At 42.7% G+C, this 26,582-nt stretch overlaps 1 protein-coding gene across 1 annotated transcript in view; it reads right to left on the bottom strand.

Annotated features, from left to right (window-relative positions):
• The window catches only part of LOC115117378 (collagen alpha-2(I) chain-like), a 132,810-nt gene that overhangs the window by 26,528 nt on the left and 79,700 nt on the right, over positions 1-26,582 (bottom strand). Inside the window, exons 7-14 of the mRNA XM_029645852.2 lie at positions 15,342-16,049; positions 12,650-12,694; positions 12,193-12,312; positions 10,022-10,060; positions 9,724-9,777; positions 9,412-9,465; positions 5,833-5,940; positions 5,572-5,625 (exon numbers count right to left, since the gene is read on the bottom strand). Of these exons, the coding sequence (XP_029501712.2) occupies positions 5,572-5,625; positions 5,833-5,940; positions 9,412-9,465; positions 9,724-9,777; positions 10,022-10,060; positions 12,193-12,312; positions 12,650-12,694; positions 15,342-16,049 (1,182 nt within the window). The remainder of the gene's footprint in view (positions 1-5,571; positions 5,626-5,832; positions 5,941-9,411; positions 9,466-9,723; positions 9,778-10,021; positions 10,061-12,192; positions 12,313-12,649; positions 12,695-15,341; positions 16,050-26,582) is intronic.

Here is a 26,582-nt window from a genome sequence, read left to right as displayed (position 1 = left end):
GGTGGTGGGCAGCAGCAGGCTCATAAGCATTCATTCAAACAGCACTTTAGTGCGTTTTGCCAGCAGCTCTTCACAATGCTTCAAGCATTGCGCTGTTTATGACTTCAAGCCTATCAACTCCCGAGATTAGGCTGGAGTAACCGATGTGAAATGGCTAGCTAGTTAGCGGGGTGCACGCTAATAGCGTTTCAAACGTCACTCGCTCTGAGACTTGGGAGTAGTTGTTCCCCTTGCTCTGCAAGGGCCGAAGGCTTTTGTGGAGCGATGAGTAACGATGCTTCGAGGGTGGCTGTTGTCGATGTGTTCCTGGTTCGAGCCCAGGTCGGAGCGAGGAGAGGGACGGAAGCTATACTGTTACACTGGCGATACTAAAGTGCCTATAAGAACATCCAATAGTCAAAGGTATATGAAATACAAATGGTATAGAAATAAATAGTCCTATAATTCCTATAATAACCTTAACCTAAAACTTCTTACCTGGGAATATTGAAGACTCATGTTAAAAGGAACCACCAGCTTTCATATGTTCTCATGTTCTGAGCAAGGAACTTAAACGTTAGCTTTTTTACGTGGCACAAATTGCACTTTTACTTTCTTCTCCAACACTTTGTTTTTGCATTATTTAAACCAAATTGAACATGTTTCATGATTTATTTGAGGCTAAATTTATTTGAGTGATGTATTATATTAAGTTAAAATAAAAGTGTTCATTTAGTATTGTTGTAATGTCATTATTACAAATAAATAAATAAATAGTCCAATTAATCGGTATCGGCTTATTTTGGTCCTCCAATAATCGGTATTGGCGTTGAAAAATCATAATCGGTCGACTTCTACTACAAGCTGGGCACACCTATATTTGGGGAGCTTCTCCCATTCTTCTCTGCAGATCCTCTCAAGCTCTATCAGGTTGGATGGGGAGCGTTGCTGCACAGCTGTTTTCAGGTATCTCCAGAGATGTTTGATTGGGTTCAAGTCTGGGCCCTGGATGGGCAACTCAAGGACATTCAGAGACCTGTCCCGAAGCCACTCCTGTGTTGACATGGCTGTATACTTAGGGTTGTTGTCCTGTTGGAAGGTGAAACTTCGCCCCAGTCTGAGGTCTTGAGCGCTTTGGAGCAGGTTTTCATCAAGGATCTCTCTGTGCTTTGCTCCGTTCATCTGTGCCTCGATCCTGACTAGTCTCCCAGTCCCTGCCACTGAAAAACATCCCCACAGCATGATGCTGCCACCACCATGCTTCACCATAGGCATGGTGCTAGGTTTCCTCCAAACGTGACGCTTGGCATTCAGTTCAATCATGGTTTTATCGGACCAGTGAATCTTGTTTTTCATGGTCTGAGAGTCTTTAGGTGCCTTTTGGCAAACTCCAAGCGGGGTGTCATGTGCCTTTTACTGAGGAATGGCTTCTGTCTGGCCACTCTACCATGAAGGCCTGATTGGTGGAGTGTTGCAGAGATGGTTGTCTTTCTGGAAGGTTCTCTCATCTCCACAGAGGAACTCTATAGGTCTGTCAGAGTGACCATTGGGTTCTTGGTCACTGCCCTGGCCAAGGCCCTTCTCCCCCGGTTGCTCAGTTTGGCCGGTCGGCCAGTTCTAGGAAGAGTCTTGGTGGTTCCAAACTTCTTCCATTTAAGAATGTTGGAGGCCACTGTGTTCTTTGCTCTGACTGTTCTTTGCTCTGACATGCACTGTCAACTGTGGGACCTTATATAGACAGCTGTGTGCCTTTCCAAGAGCTGCAAAATCTGAACCCCTACAAATCAGCCAGGCTAGACAATCTGGACCCTCTTTTCAAAAATGATCCGCCAAAATTGTTGCAATCCCTATTACTAGCCTGTTCAACCTCTCTTTCATATCGTCTGAGATCCCCAAAGATTAGAAAGCTGCCACGGTCATCCCCCTCTTCAAAGGGGGAGACACTCTAGACCCAAACTGCTACAGACATAAATCTATCCTACCCAGCCTTTCTAAGGATTTCGAAAGCAAAGTTAACAAACAGATCACAGACCATTTCGAATCCCACCGTACCTTCTCCGCTATGCAATCTGGTTTCCGAGTAGGCCATGGGTGCACCTCAGCCAAACTCAAGGTCCTAAATGATATCATAACCGTCATCGATAAGAGACAATACTGTGCAGCTGTATTCATAGACCTGGCCAAGGCTTTCGACTCTGTCAATCACCACATTCTTATTGGCAGACTCAACAGCTTTGGTTTCTCAAATGACTGCCTCGCCTGGTTAACCAACTACTTCTCAGACAGAGTTCAGTGTTTCAAATCGGAGGGCCTGTTGTCCGGGCCTTTGGCAGTCTCTATGGGGGTGCCACAGGGTTCAATCCTTGGGCTGACTCTTTTCTCTGTATACATCAATGATGTTGCTTTTGCTGCTGGTGATTCTCTGATCCAGCTCTACGCAGACGACACCATTCTGTAAACTTCTGGCCCTTCTTTGGACACTGTGTTAACCAACCTCCAGACGAGTTTCAATGCCATACAACTCTCCTTCCGTGGCCTCCAGCTACTTTACAAGTAAAACTAAATGCATGCTCTTCAACAGATCGCTGCCAACACCTAACCGCTCCTCCAGCATCACTACTCTCACTTCTGACTTAGAATATGTGGACAACTACAAATACCTAGGTGTCTGGTTAGACTGTAAACTCTCCTTCCAGACTCACATTAAGCATCTGCAATCCAAAATTAAATCTAGAATCGGCTCCCTATTTCGCAACAAAGCATCCTTCAACCATGCTGCCAAACATACCCTCGTAAAACTGACCATCCTACCAATCCTTGACATCGGCGATGTCATTTACAAAATAGCCTCCAACAATATACTCAGAAAATTGGATGCAGTCTATCACAGTGCCATCCGTTTTGTCATCAAAGCCCCATATACTACCCACCACTGCGACCTGTATGCTCTCGTTGGTTGGCCCTCGCTTCATATTCGTCGCCAAACCCACTGGCTCCAGGTCATCTATAAGTCTTCGCTAGGTAAAGCCCCACCTTATCTCAGCTCACTGGTCACCATAGCAGCACCCACCCGTAGCGCACGCTCCACCAGGTATATTTCACTGGTCAACCCCAAAGCCAATTCCTCCTTCGGCCGCCTTTCCTTCCAGTTCTCTGCTATCAATGACTGGAACGAACTGAAAAAAAATCACTGAAGCTGGAGACTCATATCTCCCTTACTAGCTTTAAGCACCAACTGTCAGAGCTGCTCAGAGATCACTGTACCTGTACATAGCCCATATGTAAATAGCCCATCCAACTTCCTCATCCCCATACTGTTATTTATTTTGATCTTTTGTACACCAGTACTTGCACACTCACCTTCTGCACATCTATCTTTCCAGGGTTTAATTGCTATATTGTAATTATTTCGCCGCTGTCATGACGTTGGCCTGGGGGTAGGTTTATGACTCATAAATACCTCGTTCCCCCTTTTTCCTCTCTCTACCCTACTGATGTGAAATTTGAAAACCCCTTTTTTAACATAGAGATTCTGGGAACTGCAGGAGGTGGGGGGAAATGAACTATATTCTGGTAATCTGACCAATTGAACATATGCGGTGGTACTTAATGAATGTAATGTCAGTTTGGTTGTCATCTGAGACATTCTCATCAATGATAAGATGACAAACTCTACAGTGGAAAGTCTGTACATTGTAGTTATCGGATTCACATGGAATTGTTGTTCAATATAAATGTTTGAATATTAAATTATTGGTGAGATGAAATGTAATTTTAGCTTCCAAATGAGAGATTTGGGTTTTCATAAGGTTAGGGCTCTGCTCAATCAGTGGCCCGCCCCTGTGAAGGGACATAGGTTATAAAACTTTTCAAACACGCACTTCTCTCCCTTCCTATATAAAGCCTTGACGACAATATAACCTCCTGTTCCTAGGAATACCTAGAATAGGATAAAGTAATCCTTCTCACCCCCCCCTTAAAAGATTTAGATGCACTATTGTAAAGTGGCTGCTCCACTGGATGTCATAAGGTGAATGCACCAATTTGTAAGTCGCTCTGGATAAGAGTGTCTGCTAAATGACTTAAATGTAAAAAATGTAAAAATGTAAGGTCCGATGTCAGAATGGTTCAGATAATAACTACAGAACGAAGCCAACATCAGCATGAGCTTTGGTTGAGAATGGTTTGAACTTTGAATTCTTATTCACTACAGAAGTAATACCTCCTAGCCGTTGAGTTAGCAACAGCAGCTGAAAACGAGGGTTAGGAAGGAACAGACAGAGTATCCCGTCTATCACACAACGGCGTTACTACAACGTATCCAATTGACCACCAGAGACATTCTTCAAAGGACAAAGGGCTCAGTTTTGGCAACACAGCGTTCTATCTACCACCAACCTACCTAAGCGCAGCTCAGAGTAAATAGTTATTGCATTTTCCTTTTCCAAATGGGCGGTAATTTAGAATGCATAAAATACTGTATTGACGATAGCACAGCTTCTTCCTTTGGTCCTCAGTCTTCCCGTTCTTTCACTCAAACCCAGCCCTTTTCTTTTGTGTAACCAGCTGTTATATCTGTTCCACCCGCTAGGGACGTTTTCCTTTATGACGTAATTTGTAATCAAGGTATGATTAATTCTGTGTATAGGCAATTCTGTGTGATTAGTTAGGTATTTAGTAAATAAATAATGAAACCCAATTTTGTATTGCTGATTCAACTTGTTAGCCAGGGTTCGTGAAGATAACCAAGAATTTACAACTTTCAGATGAGACTGAATTAAGGTGATAATTAATATTGACTGCTATTGATGTAAAATATGACTAGGTCTTTAAGAGTGTATTCGGAAGATAACAGCTCTATAAATATTATTTTGTGGTGCCCAACTTTCTAGTTAATTACATTTACATGATTAGCTAAATCAGGTGATATTAATTACGGAGAAATTATTTTATAGAATAGCATGTCATATCACTTAATCTGGCATAGCCAAAGACACGACACCGCTATGGCCTATTTATTGCCTAACCTCCCTTATCCTACCTCATTTGCACATACTGTATATAGACTTTTTCTGTTGTATTATTGACTGTATGTTTGTTTATTCTATATGTAACTTTGTGTGTTTGTTTGTATCATATTGCTTTTTTTATCTTGGCCAGGTGGCAGTTGTAAATGAGAACTTGTTCTCAACTAGCCTACCTGGTTAAAAAAATGTTTTAATGCCCTATCAACTGAATTTACCACAGGTGGATTCCAATCAAGTTGAAGAAACATATCAAGGATGATCAGTGGAAACCAGATGCACCTGGGTCTGAATACTTATGTAAATAAAGTATCTGTTTTTTTATTTTGTATACATTTGCAAACATTTATGAAAACCTGATTTCGTTTTGTCATTATGGGGTATTGTGTGTAGATTTCTGAGGAATTGTTTGTACTTAATCAATTTAATAAAAAGGCTGAAATACTTTCCCAAGGCACTGTATGTACTTCATAGAAAGTACAAACGACTTGTGCTCTTCATTGGTACACTCATTCGACCAATATTTCAGAATTTATAAGGGCACTGTTTCACTATCCAACCCCCTTACCTCGTCCCCTTTTTCTCCTTTGGAACCGCCTTCTCCCCTATACCCGAAGGGTCCCTAAAAAAAATGAGACAGCAATCATTGATATAATCAGAGATAAAATCATAAATAGCACACTATTCCCTATATAGTGCACTTCTTAGGAAATACTTACTGGTCAAAAGTAGTACACTAAATATAGGGAATGGCTAGAATGGTTGTTTCTGAGAACAGATGGGTTCATAATAAGAAGGTTATCATGTAATCACCAAGTGGTGTCCTCACCTGTCGGCCAGGGTCACCTGGCATCCCAGACTGACCGTCCAGCCCATTCTCTCCATATTTCCCATGGAGCCCTGCTCTGCCCACCACGCCCTTTTGGCCCGGCTCACCCTGCAATATAACCATCACCCAATCAGAGACTGTGGATCTGTGACAGAGACACCATCACCCAATCAAAGGCTGTGGATCCATGACAGAGACATTATCACCCATTCAGAGTCTATGGTTCTGTGACAGGGACACCATTACCCGATCCGAGACTGTGTAAACGTGACACAGTGAGGACACATCATAACACACCTGGGCTACATCCCAAATGGAACAGTTGATGTTGAGATGTGTCTGTTACTTGAACTCCAAATAGGGCTATCTTCTGTATACCACCCCTACCTTGTCACAACACAACTGATTGTCTCAAACACATTAAGAAGGAAAGAAATTCCACAAATTAAGAAGGCACAACTGTTAACTGAAATGCATAAAACCTCATGAAGCTGGTTGAGAGAATGCCAAGAGTGAGCAAAGCTGTCATCGAGGGTGGCTATATAAAATATATTTTGATTTGACTTAACACTTTTTTGGTTACTACATGATTCAATGTGTTATTTCATAGTTGTGATGTCTTCACTATTATTATTCTATGTAGAAAATAGTAAAAAGAAAGAAAAATCCTGGAATGAGTAGGTGTGTCCAAACCTTTGACTAGTACTGTACAGGAATGCTATTTAAGACACCCTGCCCAATAGGGTGTCACTGAGAGCTTATCAAGAGGATGAGAAGTGGTGGCATTATTTGTTTATCTTTATGTTAGACTTTAGACCCCCTTGTAATCAATAACTTGAACTGCAGACAGGTGGAGAACATGTACAAATCAGTTGGCAGTTTGGACAGTGTGGACTGTTATATTTCTGGGCCTGAAAAGTGATTGATATTTTATGTGTGTGTGTGCGTGCGTATGTGTGTGTGGACAGTAATTGATATTGTACATGCAGAAGCTCCCCAGACTGATAAATTAGTTCTCAGGTGCACATATTAGGGATGTATTATATATCGGTGAACATATCGGAATCGGACGATATTAGCTAAAAATGCCAACATCGGTATCGGCCGATGTCTAGTTTAACGCCGACGTTAAAAAACGATGTCAAAGGTACTGTGCATACCTATAGAACGTAGGTACATGACGTAATGACGCCATGTAAAATTTAGCGCTACACATGCAACACAGCATTCCTAAACAGCATTCCTAACCTAACCCACACAGTGTGTGCTGTGTGGATCGAGCAGTCAAGTCGAGCAGTCATTTGAAAGAGTAAGAACATTTCAGAGAGACAACTCAAAGGGGAAATCCATTAAAGCCAACGTAATGGAATTCAATCAACTGTTTTCTGTCGTGGGTGATGTTGGCTTTCGCCGACTGGTCGAGCACCGGTACACACTACCAAGTGCTCTATTTTTCAGATGTTGCCCTACCGGAGTTACACAGTAATAGTGTCGTTGCTATTAGCTTCACAACATACATACTATACTATGGAACGCCGTTTGGGTATTTTCGTGCCAAAAAAGATACAATAGCACTGTCAAAGCTGTACAAAAAAGTTTGCAAACAAGCAAACACCAACCACGAACGATCTGCTAACCATACCGCGTTGGTAATAATTTGTTCAACCACAACTTCTGGGATAGCTAGATTTAGCTTGGTACCTAGCTAGCACCAATACAACCAGCCACTAGAAACTGTAGTAATTTCATTATTTTTAGCAATGATTTAGGAATCCTTGTGAGTAAGTATTAGCTATGTTTCCACTTGATGATCGCCAATTGAAATTGAATTTCAGTTCATGAAAATAAATAGCTAGCCAACTCTTTAACCCTGTTGCCCAAAGCTAACGTTATAAGCAGCCAGCTAGCTTCATCTGCCTAGTGGGGCTCAACCGGACCGGGTTATGTGTTGTGAAGCTAGCCACAATAAGGCACAATAGTGGAATTTGCAGTTTGCCTGCAAAATAAAAGTATGTAATTGACAGTGATGCAAATTAATATAAATAGTATAATTATGCCATACTTTTATTTTGAAGGTTAACCACTAAGTCCACTATTGTGCCTAGCTTCACATGGTTGGGTCCGACAACCATTAATCATATAAGAACTGACTTATAAATTAGGGTTATTTTAGATGATGACACCTAGCTATATAGTTAGCTATCTAACTATAGCTACTGAAACAGATCATGTCGTGTTATTTGACACGTCAAATAGTGTTATTTAACGTGTATCTTTTTTGACACGCAAAGACCCAGACGGCCTTCCATAGAAATACTGGTTGAGAATGAAACGACTGAACAAATTAACAACAAAACCGCACAGCAAGTAAGTGAAAGAAATAGGTTTTGATTGTGTTTTACTGGTAATGGGGACATACGTAAATGCCAACAAAATAACCTTGTGGTGTGTGTGTGTGTAACCTATATTTAACTAGGCAAGTCGGTTAAATTAAGAACAAATCCTTATTTACAATGACGGCCCGAACGACACTGGGCCAATTGTGCGCCACTCTATGGGACTCCCAATCACGGCCGGATGTGATACAGCCTGGATTCGAACCAGAGACTGTAGTGACGCCTCTTGCACTGAGTGCCTTAGACCACTGTGTCCATGTTAACTATTTAAAAGGCTGCTAAATTGTTAAATATTGGTTATCAGTATCTGGGTTTTTTGGCAAGGAAAATATTGGATATCGGTATTGGCCAAAAATGTCATATCGGTGCATCACTAGCACATATACATACTGTATCTGTGTATACACACACACACGCACACGCACACACACACATAATACAGCCATTCTCCACGCCACGTGTGTGCCACACAGCCCAGACATTGTAGCTTTCGTATTGGGGAGGGAGAGGAAGTTTTTACAACTGTACCCAAAACCTCAGCAGTCTATGATGTGGGCCGTCTTGTTAGGCTGGTAGCGTCAGTGCTCAGTTCAGCTGAGGTCTCTTTTTTCTGTGTTTTTCTGTTGCCACAAAGCCACAGCTTGGAAATCAGGCTCCACGCCTTGTGCTAATGTGTTTGTGTGGTTGTGAGGGATGTGGGAAGAGCCTGAGATGCTAATACCTTTAGCTCTACAAAGTGCTAACCGCTAAACAGATTCTCCCACACTTTCTTTGAGTACATGTTTAGTACAGTCAAATCCTCATAGCATTATGGCATCTATTAATTCAGCTGCAAAACAACTTGAGCCATTTTGATTTGACCAATTTCCCAGGGACAACAATGGGGTCATTGGGTGTTATTGTATAACAGTAATGCGCCTAAACCCAGAATGGATGTCATCAGTACTCAAAAATATGTTATTTTGATTTGATAACAGAAAGACCCTCACACTCTATGATCCTAATGATCACCTTTAATGGCAACGCTTCCATCCAGAGGATTTTCATCACGTCATCTTGGATTGAAATATAGTGTGCAGGCCTTTCTGTTATTTTTACAGTATGTACACTTTATTAATACAGCCCCTATACTTTTAAGGATTGGCGTACGACAACAAACATTGCTCCTGTCATCAGTACTTACCATTTCTCCAATTATTCCTGGAGGCCCTCGTTGGCCAGGATCCCCTGTTGGCCCCTGGGTGGGATAAGAAAGAGAGAAAGAAAGAGAGAGGGGGGAGGCAAGACAGACAGGCAGAGACAGAAAAATGTGTAACACACAATAGGTCAAACAGTATTAATCAACACTTTTGCTGAGTGTTGATTCATTGATCAGGCATTCATCTCAACTGCATCATGACATTTAAACCAGTATTCATGGTATACTACCCAGATGATGAGACTCTCTACCAAACCTAATGTAGGACCAAATATGCAGGGAAGGGGTTTCGCTCACCTGTGGGCCTGTCTTTCCCATCTCCCCAGCTGGTCCTGGGGGTCCCTGCTCCCTCTGCAAGCACACAGAGAAGAAAACAGTGCCAGGAAGAACCAAAACACACCCTGCTGTATTTTATGACCCATATACTCTATAAGACCCTTCATGTCTCCCAAATGGCACCCTATTCCTCTTATAGTGCACCATTTTTACCAAGACCCATAGGGCTCTGGTCAAAAGTAGTGCACTATATAGGGAATAGGGTGCCATTTGGGATGCATTCCCAGTCTAGTCCTAGTCATGGGTGTCCATTACTTACAGGCCAGCCAGCATAGAGCAAATGGTAGAAAGATGTTTGCTGGAAGAAACATGGAGACATGACAAATTATTTAAAGTTTCACAAGTCAGGAATCAAAACGATAAGAAAATGTAATGTATATTGATTCCTTCAACCATAATTCATAGCATTGCCATATTAATGGGACATTTCACTCATAAATAAAAGTGTCAGATGTTTTCACACCTGGTTTTCTTAGTTTTTTTCTGTGCCTTATTCTCTCACGAAAAAGCACTGGGGCTAAAATCAAAGCTAGTTTTATCATGCCAACTCATTTGAAATAGATAGCAGTATCTATTCGCTGTCTGACCACATGGCTCAGTTCAAAGCCCAGAGTAACAAATGGCCTTATATTCTTACACAGCATCTTTATTCAATAATGGCCATGCAGTTTTCTGTCACGCTGATAGTCATGCTGAACTATACAGCCTGCAGCTGCAGTCAGTCTCAGACTCAGAGCAGGCAGGGGGATTAAACTGATGAGGGATAGATGGAGCACCGGCTCACACGCACCAGCAGTGTGGGGTCAAAGAATGTACAGCTAGCCTGGGAAAACCTCTGGGCAATACCTGGGAATTTCGGGGAAAGTTACCAGAATTTTGCAACCCTGCACGGGCAGTCTATAGGGCCTAATACTGTATGTCCTTGTGGAGTTGAGGTAAGGCATCTGCATGCTTCCCATCCCAAACAGTTTGTGTATATCTTTTTAGGATTGATTTTCTTACTTGACAAATACTGCACCAAACATATTAGTTGGATATAAAAGTTTGCGACAAAGACCTCCTCAGCAAAAATGTGAAAATGAATTACAGATTTCTTGAGTTTTATCTAAGATGAATTTTGACTACATTGAGGCTACGTCATCTCAAAAGGGACAAACAGTACTACTGCCACCTTTTTCTAATTTTTCAAGCGAAGGTCTTATAAAGGAGTATGCAAGGCACAGACGTTCACTTCACCTAGCCGCGTTCTGCTAGGAGCAAACTGAACCTAGTATGCAGATGCCTTTAGGTGAGAGTTGGGGCAAGGTTGGGTTATTGCTGCGGGTGGGATTTGGGGGTGGAGTTGACATGTGACAGGTTTGAGTTGGGGGTTGGAGTGAGGCTGATTTTAAGTGAGATGGGGTGAGGTATTAGTATTTATTAGGGATCACCATTAGCTGTTGCCAAGGCAGCAGCTACTCTTCTTGGGGTCCAAACACATTAAGGCACTTACATCATACAAAACCCCCAAAATAAAACAGTACATCATATACCATTGTTACACCACTACATATGTACAATACAATGCACGTGTATGTAGAGTGTGTGTGCTAGTGTGTGTGTGCGTATGTGTGTGTGTCCCTGTGTGTCTCACTTCACAGTTCACATTGTTCCATAAGGTGTAGTTGTATCTGTTTTTTTAAATGTGATTTTACTGCTTGCATGAGTTACCTGATGTGGAATATAGTTCCATCTAGTCAAGGCTCTATGTAGTACTGTGTGCCTCCTATAGTCTGTTCTGGACTTGGGGACTGTGAAGAGAACTCTTGTGGCATGTCTTGTGGGGTATGCATAGGTATCTGAGCTGTGTGCTAGTAGTTTGAACAGACAGCTCGTGCATTCAACACGACAATACCTCTCACAAAGACAAGTAGTGATGCAGTCAATCTCTCCTCTACTTTGAGCCAAGAGAGATGGACATGCATATTATTGATGTTAGCTCTCCATGTACATTTAAGGGCCAGCTGTGCTGCTCTGTTCTGGGCCAACTGTAATTAACCTGTGTCCCTCTTTGTGGCACTTTACCATATGGCAGGGCAGCAATCCAGGTGCGACAAAACTAGTGCCTGTAGGACTTGTTTTGTTAATAATGATGTCAAGGAAGCAGAGCATCGTTTTATTATGGACAGACCTTTCCCCATCTTAGCTACTGTTGCAACTATATGTTTTGACCATAACAGTTTACAGTCCAGGGTTACAACAAGCAGTTTAGTCTCCTCAACATGCTCAATTTACACATTATTAATTGCAAGATTTGGTTGAGGTTTAGGGTTCAGTGAATGGTTTGTCGCAAATACAATGATTTTAGTTTTTAGAAATATTTAATTCTAGGTAAAGCGTGAGCGTGAGGTTGGAGTAGGATTTGGGATGGAATGGGGGTTGTCAACTCACCCGAAAAGCAGCCCACTCCTCAATAGTGTTCTTCCACAGGTAGAAGGACGGCAGACCAGGTGGGCCGGGGGGGCCTGGATCCCCCTGTCGCCCTGCACGCCCCTCAGGCCCCAGCTGGCCCTGTGAGAAACATCATAGGTACTAGTTATCTACACCTAGAATGAGTAAGCTGAAGTCATACAGTCAGTCATAATGGACTGTGAGAGATTTTACAGGAGGACTTGGAGTCAAAGAGAGGCTGAAAAGCTATAGGGGTTTATTGCTGTAAACACATGACTTATTATGTTCAGTCGTTAAAACAATTAGCTACTCAGGCTCTGATCCTAACGCAGTTCCATCATTTACAAAGACAAAGTTAAGGTGCATTCAAATGCGAGATCAAGCAGAGTAAAACCCAAAGGCCATTGTCATAAATTGAAGCCACCTCAAGTCATTCCAAAATGTCAGCTCCTCTTACCCTGTCACCTTTAAACCCACGTAAGCCAGCGTGACCGGGAAAGCCCTGGAGAAAGTCAATGAGAAAAGAAAGGGAACAGAACATGTGAGACATTAAGTCAAGTTAACTCAGAGATGTAGTGGAGTGCAGAGGACTTCTTAACTTCTCATATACAGAGATGTAGCTCCTGTATCATACAATCAAACGTGAAGTAACCAATGCTCTTGTAAGCTCAAGCACAACAAAAAACAACAACACATTGATTAACAGACTAAACTTAAAATACAAATGAGTGTTGACAAAGAGCCCATCATATGCATCTACAGCTTAATATCGTACTGTTATAAACTACCAAATGTTTTACAACATCTACCCTGTCCACTATTAACAGACTGAGACAGGCAGCCAGAGGAGAGCAGCTTTCCTTCACCAGGGTTTCCACCACGGCCCGCTGCCTATGAAAGTCAAAAGACTTCCTCCCCACCGTTTAGCTCCAAACGTGCAGTAGTATCTAACAATTCACAACAATACACACAAATCTAACAGTAAAAGAATGGAATTATTAATTATATTTATAACATAAATATTAGGACGAGCAATGTCGGAGTGGCATTGACTAAAATACAGCAGAATAGAATACAGCATATACATATGAAATGAGTAAAGCAGTATGTAAACATTATTATTGTCTAGTGTTCCATTATTAAAGTGACCAGTGATTCAATGTCTATGTATATAGGGCAGCAGGTTCTGGTCTTTTTAGTCAGCTATCATACACTGAGTGTACAAAACATCCCTCTCACTCTCCCTCCCTCTCTCTCTCCCTCTACCGCACCTGCTGTCTCGATCTCTGAATGCTTGGCTATGAAGACCCAACTGACATTTACTCCTGAGGTGCTGATCTGTTGCACCCTCTACAACCATTGTGATTATTATTTGACCCTGCTGGTCATCTACGAACGTTTGAACATCTTGAAGAACGATCTGGCCTTAATGGCCATGCACTCTTATAATCTCCACCTGGCACAGGCAGAAGAGGACTGGCCACCCCTCAGATCATGGTTCCTCTATAGGTTTCTTCCTATGTTCCTCCCTTTTTAGGGAGTTTTTTCCTAGCCACCGTGCTTCTACATCTGCATTGCTTGCTGTTTGGGGATTTAGTCTGGGTTTCTATATGAGCACTTTGTGACATCTGCTGATGTAAAAAGGGCTTTATAAATACATTTGACTGATTGATTAATTAAGAACACCTTCCTAATGTTGAGTTGCACCCACTTTTGCCCTCAGAACAGCCTCAATTCCTCGGGACATAGATAGACTCAAGGTGTCGAAAGCATTCCACAGGGATGCTGGCCCATGTTGACTCCATTGCTTCCCACAGTTGTGTCAAGTTGGCTGGATGTCCTCTGGGTGGTGGACCATTCTTGATACACACAGGAAACTGTTGAGCATGAAAACCCAGCAGCATTGCAGTTCTTGACACACCACCTACTACCATACCCCGTTAAAAAAAGACAAATATTTTGTCTTGCCCATTCACCCTCTGAATGGCACACATACACCATCCATGTTTCAATTGTCTCAAGGCTTAAAAATCATTATTTAACCTGTCTCCTCCCCTTCGTCTACACTGATTGAAGCAGATTTAACAAGTGACATCAATAAGGGATCATAGCTTTCACCTGGATTCATCTGGTCAGTCTATGTCATGGAAAGAGGTGTTCCTAATGTTTAGTCCACTCAGTGTATATGTCACGTCAAATATCACAGAAGATTTACATGCAACGAGGACATAAAAATTTGTCCATGTCATTTGAGGGAGCTATAGCCAGACCAGCCTCACCTAACAGTCACACACACACACACGCAAGCACACACACACACACACCCTCCGCAGGCCTGACATACAACACAATCGCCAGGACATCTAGACCATAGCCTTGCTTTACATGAGAGGGGGCTTAATTATTGCAGCCTTCTCCACTACAGAGCCATTTACTCCTGGCCAGCAGGACATCTATCATGTTCGATACAGCCGGGATAAATCACAGTAATGGTGCCGAGTGATCCCAGGCTTTTATAGCAGCAAGAGAGCCAGGCTGAGGCTCCAGGAGCAGGACCAAAATGGGCCAGATGTTGCTCCATCTGGGTCTGGTTCTGGTGGCCCTAAGGGCTTCACGCCCCCTCCACCAATCAAAGAGGCTTGTTGATATGCTTGCTGCGACTAATGAAGTGAAGGCATTGACACTTATGGTGCCATTTGGAGCTGTGGAGTAGCTAATGTAAGGAGAGGAACATGAAAGACATCAGGGTTAAATCATGTTTTAACAAGATCAAGGCTGTTGATTATATTCAGATTGATGCCGAACCTAAAGGCCAAACACAGAATATATTTTCTGATTTCATAATGCTCCATTCATTATTTTATGATGTGAAGGACTTTGTTACTTGTATTGAAAAGCGAATTTTACAAATAAAGTTATTAATATTATAATCATTATTACTATTATTATTATGTTAGGTTTGTTTTATTGTTTACATAAAAAAAAGTGGTAAGCAAGACAACGATCTCTGCTCTAACATCAAAACCACTAATGAACTGTCCCAAGCAGTAAGCATCACCCTCCATAAACATGAACATTAAAAGTTACACAACATGACACATGAGCACTGGCACAGCGAAAAAGTTGAGGAAGATGTTGAAGACACTTACCTCCTTTCCTGGGGGCCCCATTCGGCCTGGGGGCCCTCTTTGGAGCCTATACATCTGGCCATCAGAGCCCAGAACCAGATCCCCTTCCCTGTGTACGATGGACACTGTGCGTGGGCGTTCTGGTCCTCGTTCCACAGTGATAGCCCGGTCAGGGTCTGGCTGGGTGGGGATGTGTGTGGTGGGTCTCCTCTCCTCAGTTACAGCCTCCACAGGGGGGGCAGGGGGCTCTGAGGTGGGGGTGAAGGCAGTCTGAGAAGGGGTCTGAGGCCACTCCACCTCCTCTCTCAGCAGGTTAGAGTCTGGGTGCTCCTGGTCCAGGGGGGTCTCTATCTGAGTCTTATCGACATGGGGAAACTCCACTGAGGGCTTCTTCGGGGAAAACCCAGGGTCCAAATCAATAATGATATCATCCAAGGGTTTTGCGGGAAACAGGCCGATGCCCCTCCCTCCAGAGTCTTTTGTCTTCTTGTCCGTGGTGATGTTCTCCTCCAAGAGTTTGGAGGAGGGCTCAGGCTTGCCCTCACGGCTGCCTTTGGGGCCCTGACTGCTGGGTTTCCACTGAGGGTTGCGGTGTCCCCCCTGGAGGATTGGATCAGCCAGGTCTGTGTCCTCGTCCACCACAAAGACATCCCCTCGTCCCACCGAGCCTTTCTGGCGGGGACCCCATGTCCCGTCCCCACGCCGACTCCCACTCTGCCCAAACACATCCTATGGAGACACAACATAAACACAAGTAATGTATTGTGGTGCTGAATATCAGTATATGAGATCATAGCTTAGATTACATATTTATCAGAGATGTTTATTTCTTGTTGTGTATGCATAACTTGTGGAAAGCTGTGGAAAGAATTACTTAGAAAAAAAACAATTTTAAAATACAATACACATCATTGACCTATCTATCAATCATGCATCCCTAGCCTCAGAGCATGTGCAGACCAGCTGGCTGGCATATTCCATATCTCCCTATCCCAGTCTGCTGTCCCCACATGCTTCAAGATGGCCAACATTGTTCCTGTACCCAAGAAGGCAAAGGTAACTGAACTAAATGACTATCGTCCCGCAGCACTCACTTCTGTCATCATTAAGTGCTTTGAGAGACTAATGGAGAAGGTGTAAATTTGTAAGTTCCTCGGAGTACATATCACGGACAAACTGAAATGGTCCACCCACACAGACAGTATAGTGGAGAAGACGAAAAGTGCCTCTTCAACCTCAGGGGGCTGAAGAAATTTGGCATGTCACCTAAAACCTTCACAAACTTTTACAATGCACAATTGAGAGCACACTGTTGGGCTGTATCATTGCCTGGTTCGGCAACTGCACCGCCCACAACCACAGGGCTCTCCGGTCTGCACAACGCATCACAGGGGGCAAACTACCTGCCCTCCAGGACACCTACAGCACCTGTTCACCCCGCTACCATCATCTCATACTGGCCAGAAAATTGTCAGTCTATTCTTCTTCTGAGAAATGAAGGCTATTCCATGCGAGAAATTGCCAAGAAACTGAAGATCTCGTACAACGCTGTGTACTACTCCCTTCACAGAACAATCTGGCTCTAACCAGAATAGAAGGAGGAGTGGGAGGCCCCGGTACACAACTGAACAAGAGGACAAGTACATTTTTATTGGCCAGTCTGAGATATGGCTTTTTCATTGCAACTCTGCCTAGAAGGCCAGCATCCCGGAGTCGCCTGTTCACTGTTGACGTTGAGACGGGTGTTTTGTGGGTACTATTTAATGAAGCTGCCAGTTGAGGACTTGTGAGGCGTCTGTTTCTCAAACTAGACAATCGAATGTACTTGTCCTCTTGTTCAGTTGTGCACCAGGGCCTCCCACTCCTCTTTCTATTATGGATAGGGCCAGTTTGTGCTGTTCTGTGAAGGGAGTAGTACACAGCGTTGTACGAGATCTTCAGTCAAGCAAACCAAGTCCTAAGCATCCTCTCAAACTCCATGTGTGGGGGTAAATTTCTCGCTAGGGACTAGGTCCACATTTGATTTTTGATGGTAAGTTTGTCTATATACAAAGCAAAAGGTATATAGTAAAACAGAAGGTTAAATAAAATAACAGTATACAGTTGAAGTGGGAAGTTTACATACACCTTAGCCAAATACATTTAAACTCACTTTTTCACAATAGTAAAAAGTCCCTGTAAAAGGTCAGATAGGATCACCACTTTATTTTAAGAATGTGAAATGTCAGAATAACAGTAGAGAGAATGATTTATTTCATCTTTTATTTCTTTCATCACATTCTCAGTGGGTCAGAAGTTTACATACACTTAATTAGTATTTGGTAGCATTGCCTTTAAATGATTTAACTTGGGTCAAACATTTTGTGTAGCCTTCCACAAGCTTCCCACAATAAGTTGACTGAATTTTGGCCCATTCCCCATGACAGAGCTGGCGTAACTGAGTCAGGGTGGTGTAGTCAGCGTGCTCGCACAAGCTTTTTCAGTTCTGCCCACACATTTTCTATAGGATTGAGATCAGGGCTTTGTGATGGCCACTCCAATACCTTGACTTTGTTGTCCTTAAGCCATTTTTCCACAACTTTGGAAGAATGCTTGGGGTCATTGTCCATTTGGAAGACCCATTTGCGACCGAACTTTAACTTCCTGACTGACGTCTTGAGATGTTGCTTCAATATATTCACATCATTTTTCCTCAGGATACCATCTATTTTCTGAAGTGCACCAGTCCCTCCTGCAGCAAAGCACCCCCACAACATGATGCTGCTATCCCCGTGTTTCACGGTTGGGATGGTGTTCTTCGGCTTGCAAGCCTCCCCCTTTTTCCTCCAAACATAATGATGGTCATTATGGCCAAACAGTTCTATTTTTGTTTCATCAGACCAGAGGACATTTCTCCAAAAAGTACGATCTTTGTACCCATGTGCAGTTGCAAACCGTAGTCTGGCTTTTTTATGGCGGTTTTGGAGCACTGGCTTCTTCCTTGCTGAGCGGCCTTTCAGGTTATGTCGATATAGGACTCATTTTACTGTGGATATAGATACTTTTGTACCTGTTTCCTCCAGCATCTTCACAGGGTCCTTTGCTGTTGTTCTGGGATTGATTTGCCCTTTTCTCACCAAAGTACGTTCATCTCTAGGAGAAAGAACGCGTCTCCTTCCTGAGCGGTATGACAGCTGCGTGGTCCCATGTTGTTTATACTTGCGTACTATTGTTTGTACAGATGAATGTGGTACCTTCAGGCATTTGGAAATTGCTCCCAAGGATGAACCAGACTTGTGGAGGTCTACAATTTTTTTTCTGAGGTCTTGGCTGATTTCTTTAGATTTTTTTTCTTTAGAAGAGGCACTGAGTTTGAAGGTAGGCCTTGAAATACATCCACAGGGACACCTCCAGTTACACATCTGTGGAATAGCAGAACAGCATAACGGTCCGGGCAGCCCTTGCTGTGCCTGGTGAGCAGTTGATCTGTTGTCAGAAGAGGAATGGAAATGTCAGGGTGAAACGAAGACCTGACGACCCGCCACGTATGTTGACTCTGCCTGTCGGAGATGGAGTTCCAGAGCTCACAGGTGTGCCTTGCATGGATTGTGACTCCATCTCGTTCCTCGCCCTTCTCCTTTTCAACGCGTGAGTGAGTCAATGATTCCAATGATTCGTCTGACAAACAAAAAACTTTGCGTCCTGCAGGCCCAGTCATGGATCAAAGCTGGCGAGACATTCAATAACGTCATCTTCACAGACTAATCAACTGTGGCCCTTGAGCAATTTGCTCAAAATTGCCACAAAAAAAGAGAGATCAAGAAGATTAACGAAAGCATAAAGATGTTGATGAAGAAATGCTGTTCTGAGTTAGAAATGTAACACTTTAGAGGACTTAAGCATTGAATACATTGCAAGTTGATGGATTTTCACAACAGTAGCCGGGTTATAAAAACTCTATTGTCCTGCTAATAGGAAACATTTGCATGATGGGCTACATTCTTTATTGTAACCACAATGTCACACATCATTTATATCTATCTACATTTCCAATTACTTTTATAGTTTGGCATTTAGAAATGTGCGCTTTTAATTATTAGTTCCATTGTTTAGATCGAACGTGCAGACTTTTTTTCTTTAAATGATTATTCTATGTAGGATGCTACATTTTAGACCAGTTGCAATTGTAAGTAGGCCTATTAAAGCCTCATAGCCTACCTCAGCCAGTTAAGTTATTTTATATAGGTCAAGGATCCAAATAATCACACCTAGCTCGGCTATTAGACAATTCTTTAGTAAAGGTTGAATAGTCTATTGTTCAGCTAACAGCCCATCCTGCTACACTTATGAAAAACTAGTAATAACACTTTTCCCCCTTTCCACATGTTAAATATTCCAATAGATAAAGTGTTTTTAGCCACAATCGGCCCCAACCCCAATTAATACATTTTGTCACAGTCGATAGCGTGCTGGACTTCGCGTTAGAATGTTGAGGGTTCAAAACCTGCTCGCTGCTTGTTTCATTACATTATTATGCCGGTCTCAGAGCAAACAGCCTGGATAGTTACTCCCATCTGGTTCCTCGCTCTCTTCCACACGTCATTCAGCACGCTTGTGGCCGTGAATGTACTGTCTTTTTATTCTGTATATATGAATTACAAATCAGCCATTACTTAAATCATGTCTCTAGTCTATTGCATAGTTACAATGTGTAATCATTGATGTCCCAGGAGCAGGAGTGGTAAACATTGTTGAAGTGTATAATTGTAATACATACATGCAGACACAGCATCATTCAAAGAATGGAGTTTGATACACCTGGTATTGGATATGACTGAAAAAAAACTTGCTAAATAGCAATTTTCGTAAATTAACTTTTTGACAAAAAAATATGCACAATCGTTTGTCTCTACATTAAAACTTCTTAGGGATCGGCGTCCCGTCAACAGGACAGTTGTAAATCATGCAGCGCCTTGTGTCACGATCGCAGATTTTAGAGAAACAACAAATGTCGGTACATATAAGTGTCTTACATCGGCTGAAAGCTTAAATTCGTATTAATATCACTGCACTGTCCAATTTACAGTAGCTATTACTGTGAAAACATGCCATGCTATTGTTTGAAGAGAGCTCCTATCAACAAAACACTTTTTTCAACACGATATGTTTGATAAATTCAGCTCTGAATTTAAGGTCCATATAGCATGCACGATCGATTTTGTATTTCCACTCGTTCAATTTGCAAAGAAAGGAATCTGTGAAAATCTAACCCTAAACGTTGTTTCAACCAGTCAAATCACATGCGTATTTATTCCTCAGAGATCCTAGAACATAACCAGACTTCACTGTATCATTAGGGGTGTATTATATCCTACTGGACACCACACATTTGGTCAGAGAGCGACACCTTCATGGCACGCTGATGACGCGAGTGGTCTTCACTTGATCAACTGTAACTTTGCTAAATAAGAACAAATCGGGGTAAAACAAAGCTAGCTAGATAGCCAATGAGCTGGGCTTTACGGGAGTATCCGGAGTACCCCTTATCTGTCGTAAAATGTAGCTGCTAACCTTCTGCCATAGCCTTTTCCTTTTGGACAAAAATTCTAAGAATATGGAGAGTTATGAACACTGGTTGTTTTGCAAATGTTGAACTTATAATAGGGCTACTAATACTGGAAAAACTAAACAAATGTGCAAGTATACAGATTTGACGATATTCTCGCAGAAAGATGTAATGTGAATGTTAATGTGTCCTTCGTGACTTGCCCAAATGTAACTGGGTGACTTCACACTAAATGTCATGTAGTTTGCTCATACTTCAAGTTATCTGTCTGAAACATACACTGCTGCCATCTTGTGGACACCATTGGAATTAACCAGAATGATGGCTAGATGTGGACCCTTTCTGTTGCATTTCATAGTTGGTGGTAGAGGGGGAAAAACGGTTGTTTTTTACATTCAATTCCCATTTCCACAAACTTCAATGTGTTTCCTTTCAAATAGTATCAATAATGTGCATATCCTTGCTTCAGGGCCTGAGCTACAGGCATTTAGATTAGTCCTTTTAGGCGAAAATTTGAAAAAATGTGTCTATTTGTTTTGTCAGCCGTCTTCGCTGAAGACAGTCACCAGAGACGGGTGGCTCACGTCAAATTTGCCATTGGAACCTCTCAATATGATTGGTCATATAAAAACCTTGGGACCCAAATGCATAATGAGTGCTCTAACTCTCCCTTGTGGTGGTCTGGAGCAATGAAGCCGTGATGCTGGCTACCTCTAAGTCCCGTGGTGTAAGCTTGCAACTTTTAAAGGAGGAACCACTGCATGTGTACACCCTCCTCACTCAACTACCACAGTAAAAACATCACCTCTTTAGAACTGTGTACTTCCCTTCCCATTTCAACACATACACCATCTAACTACCTGTACACCATCTAACTACCTGTAACTGACCTCAGATGTTGAAACTCCTCATACAAAACAAGTCCACAACAACCTGAAGTTACATTCCCCTCCCTCCCAGTGCACATCGCTAGCTCAGGAGAGGGTGTTGGGCCTAGGGGAAAGTGGAGCAGAGAGGAGCCTGCTTGGGGTGAGGGGTTGTAAATTCTGTTTGATGACCCTGATGGGCCGCCACAGCAGGGAGCAGTAAAGTTAAGCTGGTCTGGGAGGCATGTGGGGAGCAGCAGCCTGCCTGCCCGGCTGTGTGTGTGTGTGTGTGTGTGGGGGGGGGGGGGGGGAGGACAGAGGACAGTGTGAAGTTCAGAATCAGTGCAAAACTAGGCGCCACAAGGTACATATAGTTTCTCTCATCAAAGCTCAATGTAATATGAAACAGAGAGTTAGAGATCCAAACTCAAGGGCACTCGGGTGACTGAGCAAGGGGAGCCAGTGAGGGGCTGAGGTGGGCTGGTACGGGGTGCTCCACTGCTGGAAACAAAGGTTCTTTCTCAAGTTCCTCTGCCTGGCCCGCAGTGACTCCTCTCTGATAAGCCGACACTGGATCTGTCCCTGGCTTCTGGCGCCTCTCCAGCTTATCTACTGTATTGTCTGCCCGATATCCCAGCCTGGTAGGCTGTGCTTACTTGGGGTACCATTACAGCGCGCGCGCGCGCACACACACACACACACACACACACACACACACACACACACACACACACACACACACACACACACACACACACACACACACACACACACACACACACACACACACACACACACACACACACACACACACACACACACACACACACACACACACACACACACACACACACAGCCAAATCAGACAGGAGCCAGGGGTACTGAGCTGTTGTCAGACAGGAGCCAGGGGTACTAAGCTGTTGTAGTAATACTCAGTACCCCACTAGGGGGCAGACAGCACAATGATGCTTTCCATTATGATCCAGCAAGGTCTTGGCAATCTCGAAGTGATGTTTTTCAGTACCTCAAGTACCTCCTTATGATGGATCTATTAAGAACCTTCATAGGTAATTCAATACATCTCCTTTACATGTTCAGTGCCAAGACAAGATGCCCTATTTGCTCCCTTTACCCAGGGGCCTCTGCAGCAACAGGCTCAAGCAGGCAATGTATGTGTCATCAACAGTAGCGCTTTCAACCAGCATGCTGAGACACAATGAGGAAATGTGAACTCAGCACAAACAGAGGAATAGGTGGAGGGTGGAGAGGGCCAGATGTGCAGGTGAGTGACAGTTATATAGCATGTTGGTATATCTGTAGGTTCATAGCAAGGCACTAACAGCCATAACACAAACACTTTACATAAGACATTTAACTTTCAAATCAAATCTAATTTTATTGGTCACATAGACATGGTTAGCAGATGTTACTGCGAGTGTAGCAAAATGCTTGTGCTTCTAGTTCCGACCGTGCAGTAATGTCTAACAAGTAATCTAACAATTTCACAACAACTACCTAATACACACAAGTGTAAAGGAATGAATAATAATATGTACATATAAATATATGGATGAGCGATGGCCGCACGGCATAGGCAAGATGCAGTAGATGGTATAGAGTACAGTATATACATATGAGATGAGTAATGTAATGTAGGGTATGTAAACATTATATAAAGTGGCATTGTTTAAAGTGACTACATTTATTTTAATTATTAAAGTGGCTAGAGATTTGAGTCAGTATGTTGGCAGCAGCCACTCAATGTTAGTGATGGCTGTTTAACAGTCTGATGGCCTTGAGATAGAAGCTGTTTTTCAGTCTCTCGGTTCCAGCTTTGATGCACCTGTACTTCTTCACTACGCTGTCTGTGTGGGTGGACCATTTCAGTTTGTCCGTGATGTGTACGCTGAGGAACTTAAAAACTTTCCACCTTCCACCTTCTCCAATAGAATGAATGTGTCTGGGGTCTGGGCTGCATGTCACAATACAAACAAATGACTCTTCCTGTTAGTTTTACATGCTCTTTGTTGACCCAGCTATGCCCACTTGGAAATTCTCCATCACAGGCAGTCGGTGGCACTTTCATTCGGGAAGACGGGCTCATAGCAAATGGCTGGAACAGAATAATTGGACCGGTATGGAACAAATCAAACATGTTTTCCATGTGGTTAATGCCGTTCCATTCACTCCATTCCAGACATTATTATGAGCTGTCATCCCCTCAGCAGCCTCCTGTGTTCATCTATTGATTTCTTCTACTCTCAGTGGATTTCAGGGGGAAAATGGGAAATTCCTAGGATTCATCACATATGTCAGATCTTTAGTGGCACACCTGGGATGGAGACGAATGGTTATTTCTAATTGGGGTGATATCCCTCTGTCAGCGCCAGTCTCAGTCTGTTCTGGTAGCCTCCATGTCTCTGGAGCTGACAGCTCTCCACTCTACAGGCCATCCTGAGAGATCTATGGAGGCCAACCACTCACACAACTGCTCTAGGCATAGGTGCTACCCCCCCCCCCCCCCCCCAACCACCACACACACACACACACAAAGGCCAAATCAAGCAGTAAGGTTCGTAAATCTATCCCAGACACAGGTATGTCTGTAGGCATCTCAAACTGGCTGGGTCTTGCAGCAGGAGGTAGAAATATTGGCTTTAAAAAAACACCACAAAAACACCACAATGCTCAGGACTTCCCTGGTGAAAAGAGAAGTAAACATTGAAAAACATTGAATTGACACAAATTGGAAACCAGAAAATAATAGCAAGGAAAATGTAGTGAAAATAGCCATAAGAATATGGCTGTTGAAAAAGATGCTATGTTATATATGAATATACAGAGCTGAAAGAAAATGGACATTACAAAAAGGAACAAAGAAGCGCTGTCAGCTTTAAGGCTAGAGGACTCTGGACAGATTTACAGTACAGACATGATCAAGAGAAGAGTAACAGTAGGCCAACATTCCCATAGCCGATCATTCAGAGTATCTCTACCGCTCCTGAAAACAGCAGGTCTGGGACTTGTAGCACATCCGGTGAACAGGTCAGGGTTCCATAGCAAATCCATAACAAATCTCCCCAGTACTCAGTGTTGCAATGTTGAACAATAACTCAACCAAAGGGATAGTTTAGGTTAAAACAGCTCACTGATGACTGTTCTTCTGTCTAACCAACAAAAACAGCTGTGAACCTCTTAGATGTAAAACCTCAAAACCACAAGCAACATTCAGTGTGTTAATAACACACAAACATTAAACAAAGTTAAAGACCTCTATAATCAAGCCGACCCGTTGCACAGTTATTAACATGAAATTCAACTCAATTAAAGCATTATCAAGCCCTTTGTAACAGTTATGCTAATGTATTCATTATGTGGATATTTCTCTCACATACCAAAGTGACTGAACATATCCTATCTAGGACATACACATCTCTGGCCCTGTCATGATGCCACATTGAGGACCTACTAAAGTGCGCTTAAGGACCACATTAATAATTCTACATCAATGGAACATAATCACACTACACCAACCCAATAGAAACATATGGGTGTTTTTACTTGAATAACTTTATTGTCCCCATGGGGAAATGTTGTTGCAGTATCATGTACACGTTTAAAGTGGCGTTTAAATACTGTAGACGAGAACATTCACAACAGTTACATACCAATAAAAGAACTAGCCTGCTGGCTTTACAGGGTCGATAGGAACATGAGCCCAAGCTGTTAAAGGAGGGGTATCACACCTGGCACAAATGATTGTCTAGTTCTGTTTTTCCTGCCAGGGTGCCCTATACCTGCCCTCAGAGGGGATTAGTTCAAAGTCCGGGTGAGGCCCTACCTCTTTCCTCTTTGACTTTGGTATCCTTTGTCCCTCCAGACAAGCTCCAAGTAAATCCAGTAGCAGGCACCCAAGAACCAAGTACCATCCAAGATGGTAGTGCATGACTGCATCAGACATGGGGCTCTCTGCTCCCAGTAGATTCACAATACCCCCAGTCACACACACTCACTGTGAGGAGAGGCTGATCCAACTCAAAGCAGACACACCCATAGCCCCACACACCTAACGGATACACAACACACACACTGGCACAAATCTTACACAGAGCAAAGTACAGCTCTAATCCTGGGTTGCTCCACGAAATGAGTGCCTTTTACTCATTTTTAAGTAGAAATTGTGCACCAGTATTGCATTTAAAAAAAGGCCACATGGATAATTCAATAAATCAGCATTTGGACATGTCCCTCTGTGCACCCTCTGACTTTGAGAGATTTTAACCCACTTAGCCACAAATGTTAGGTTTTCTCCATCATTGTAAAGCCCTAGTTATTATGTAGCTTTGACAAAGTATTCTCTGAAGATGATTATTTATTTCATGTGATTAGTGATTTGTTTTAAGGAAAAACAGCTGGCTGGCATTTTAAGGTCAACCCTGTTATGTGAATTGAACTCTCATTTTAATATGGTGAAACCATTCATTTCTTTATGATTCTTTCAAAAGAAACAAAGCACATCTAATAGTCAAATCTACTATTCTACTATTTTTGGCCATTTTCAGTTTTTTGTTGTTGTGGTGGAACCCAGAGTGGGTCGAGCATAACACATCAACCATGTTGCCCATAGATAGATAGGCTGGAAATGTTTTAATAATTACACTTTTTTGTGAAGCTTGTATTCAATTGCCCCTCCCTGATGCACACAAGGGAAATGTATGGCAGATTTAAGATTTAAGATGAATTCGTCAACCCTGGCACTTAATAGGCACCCTTGGCACTTAATATAGTCATTTTTTCACTTAACCTCTTGAAATGTATTAAGTTGAACATGCATGTGCTCTTTTTGACAGA

Source organism: Oncorhynchus nerka, linkage group LG4, assembly GCF_034236695.1.
Source record: "Oncorhynchus nerka isolate Pitt River linkage group LG4, Oner_Uvic_2.0, whole genome shotgun sequence".
Classification (NCBI taxonomy): Eukaryota; Metazoa; Chordata; class Actinopteri; order Salmoniformes; family Salmonidae; genus Oncorhynchus; species Oncorhynchus nerka.
This window is presented reverse-complemented; position numbering and strand designations above follow the sequence as displayed.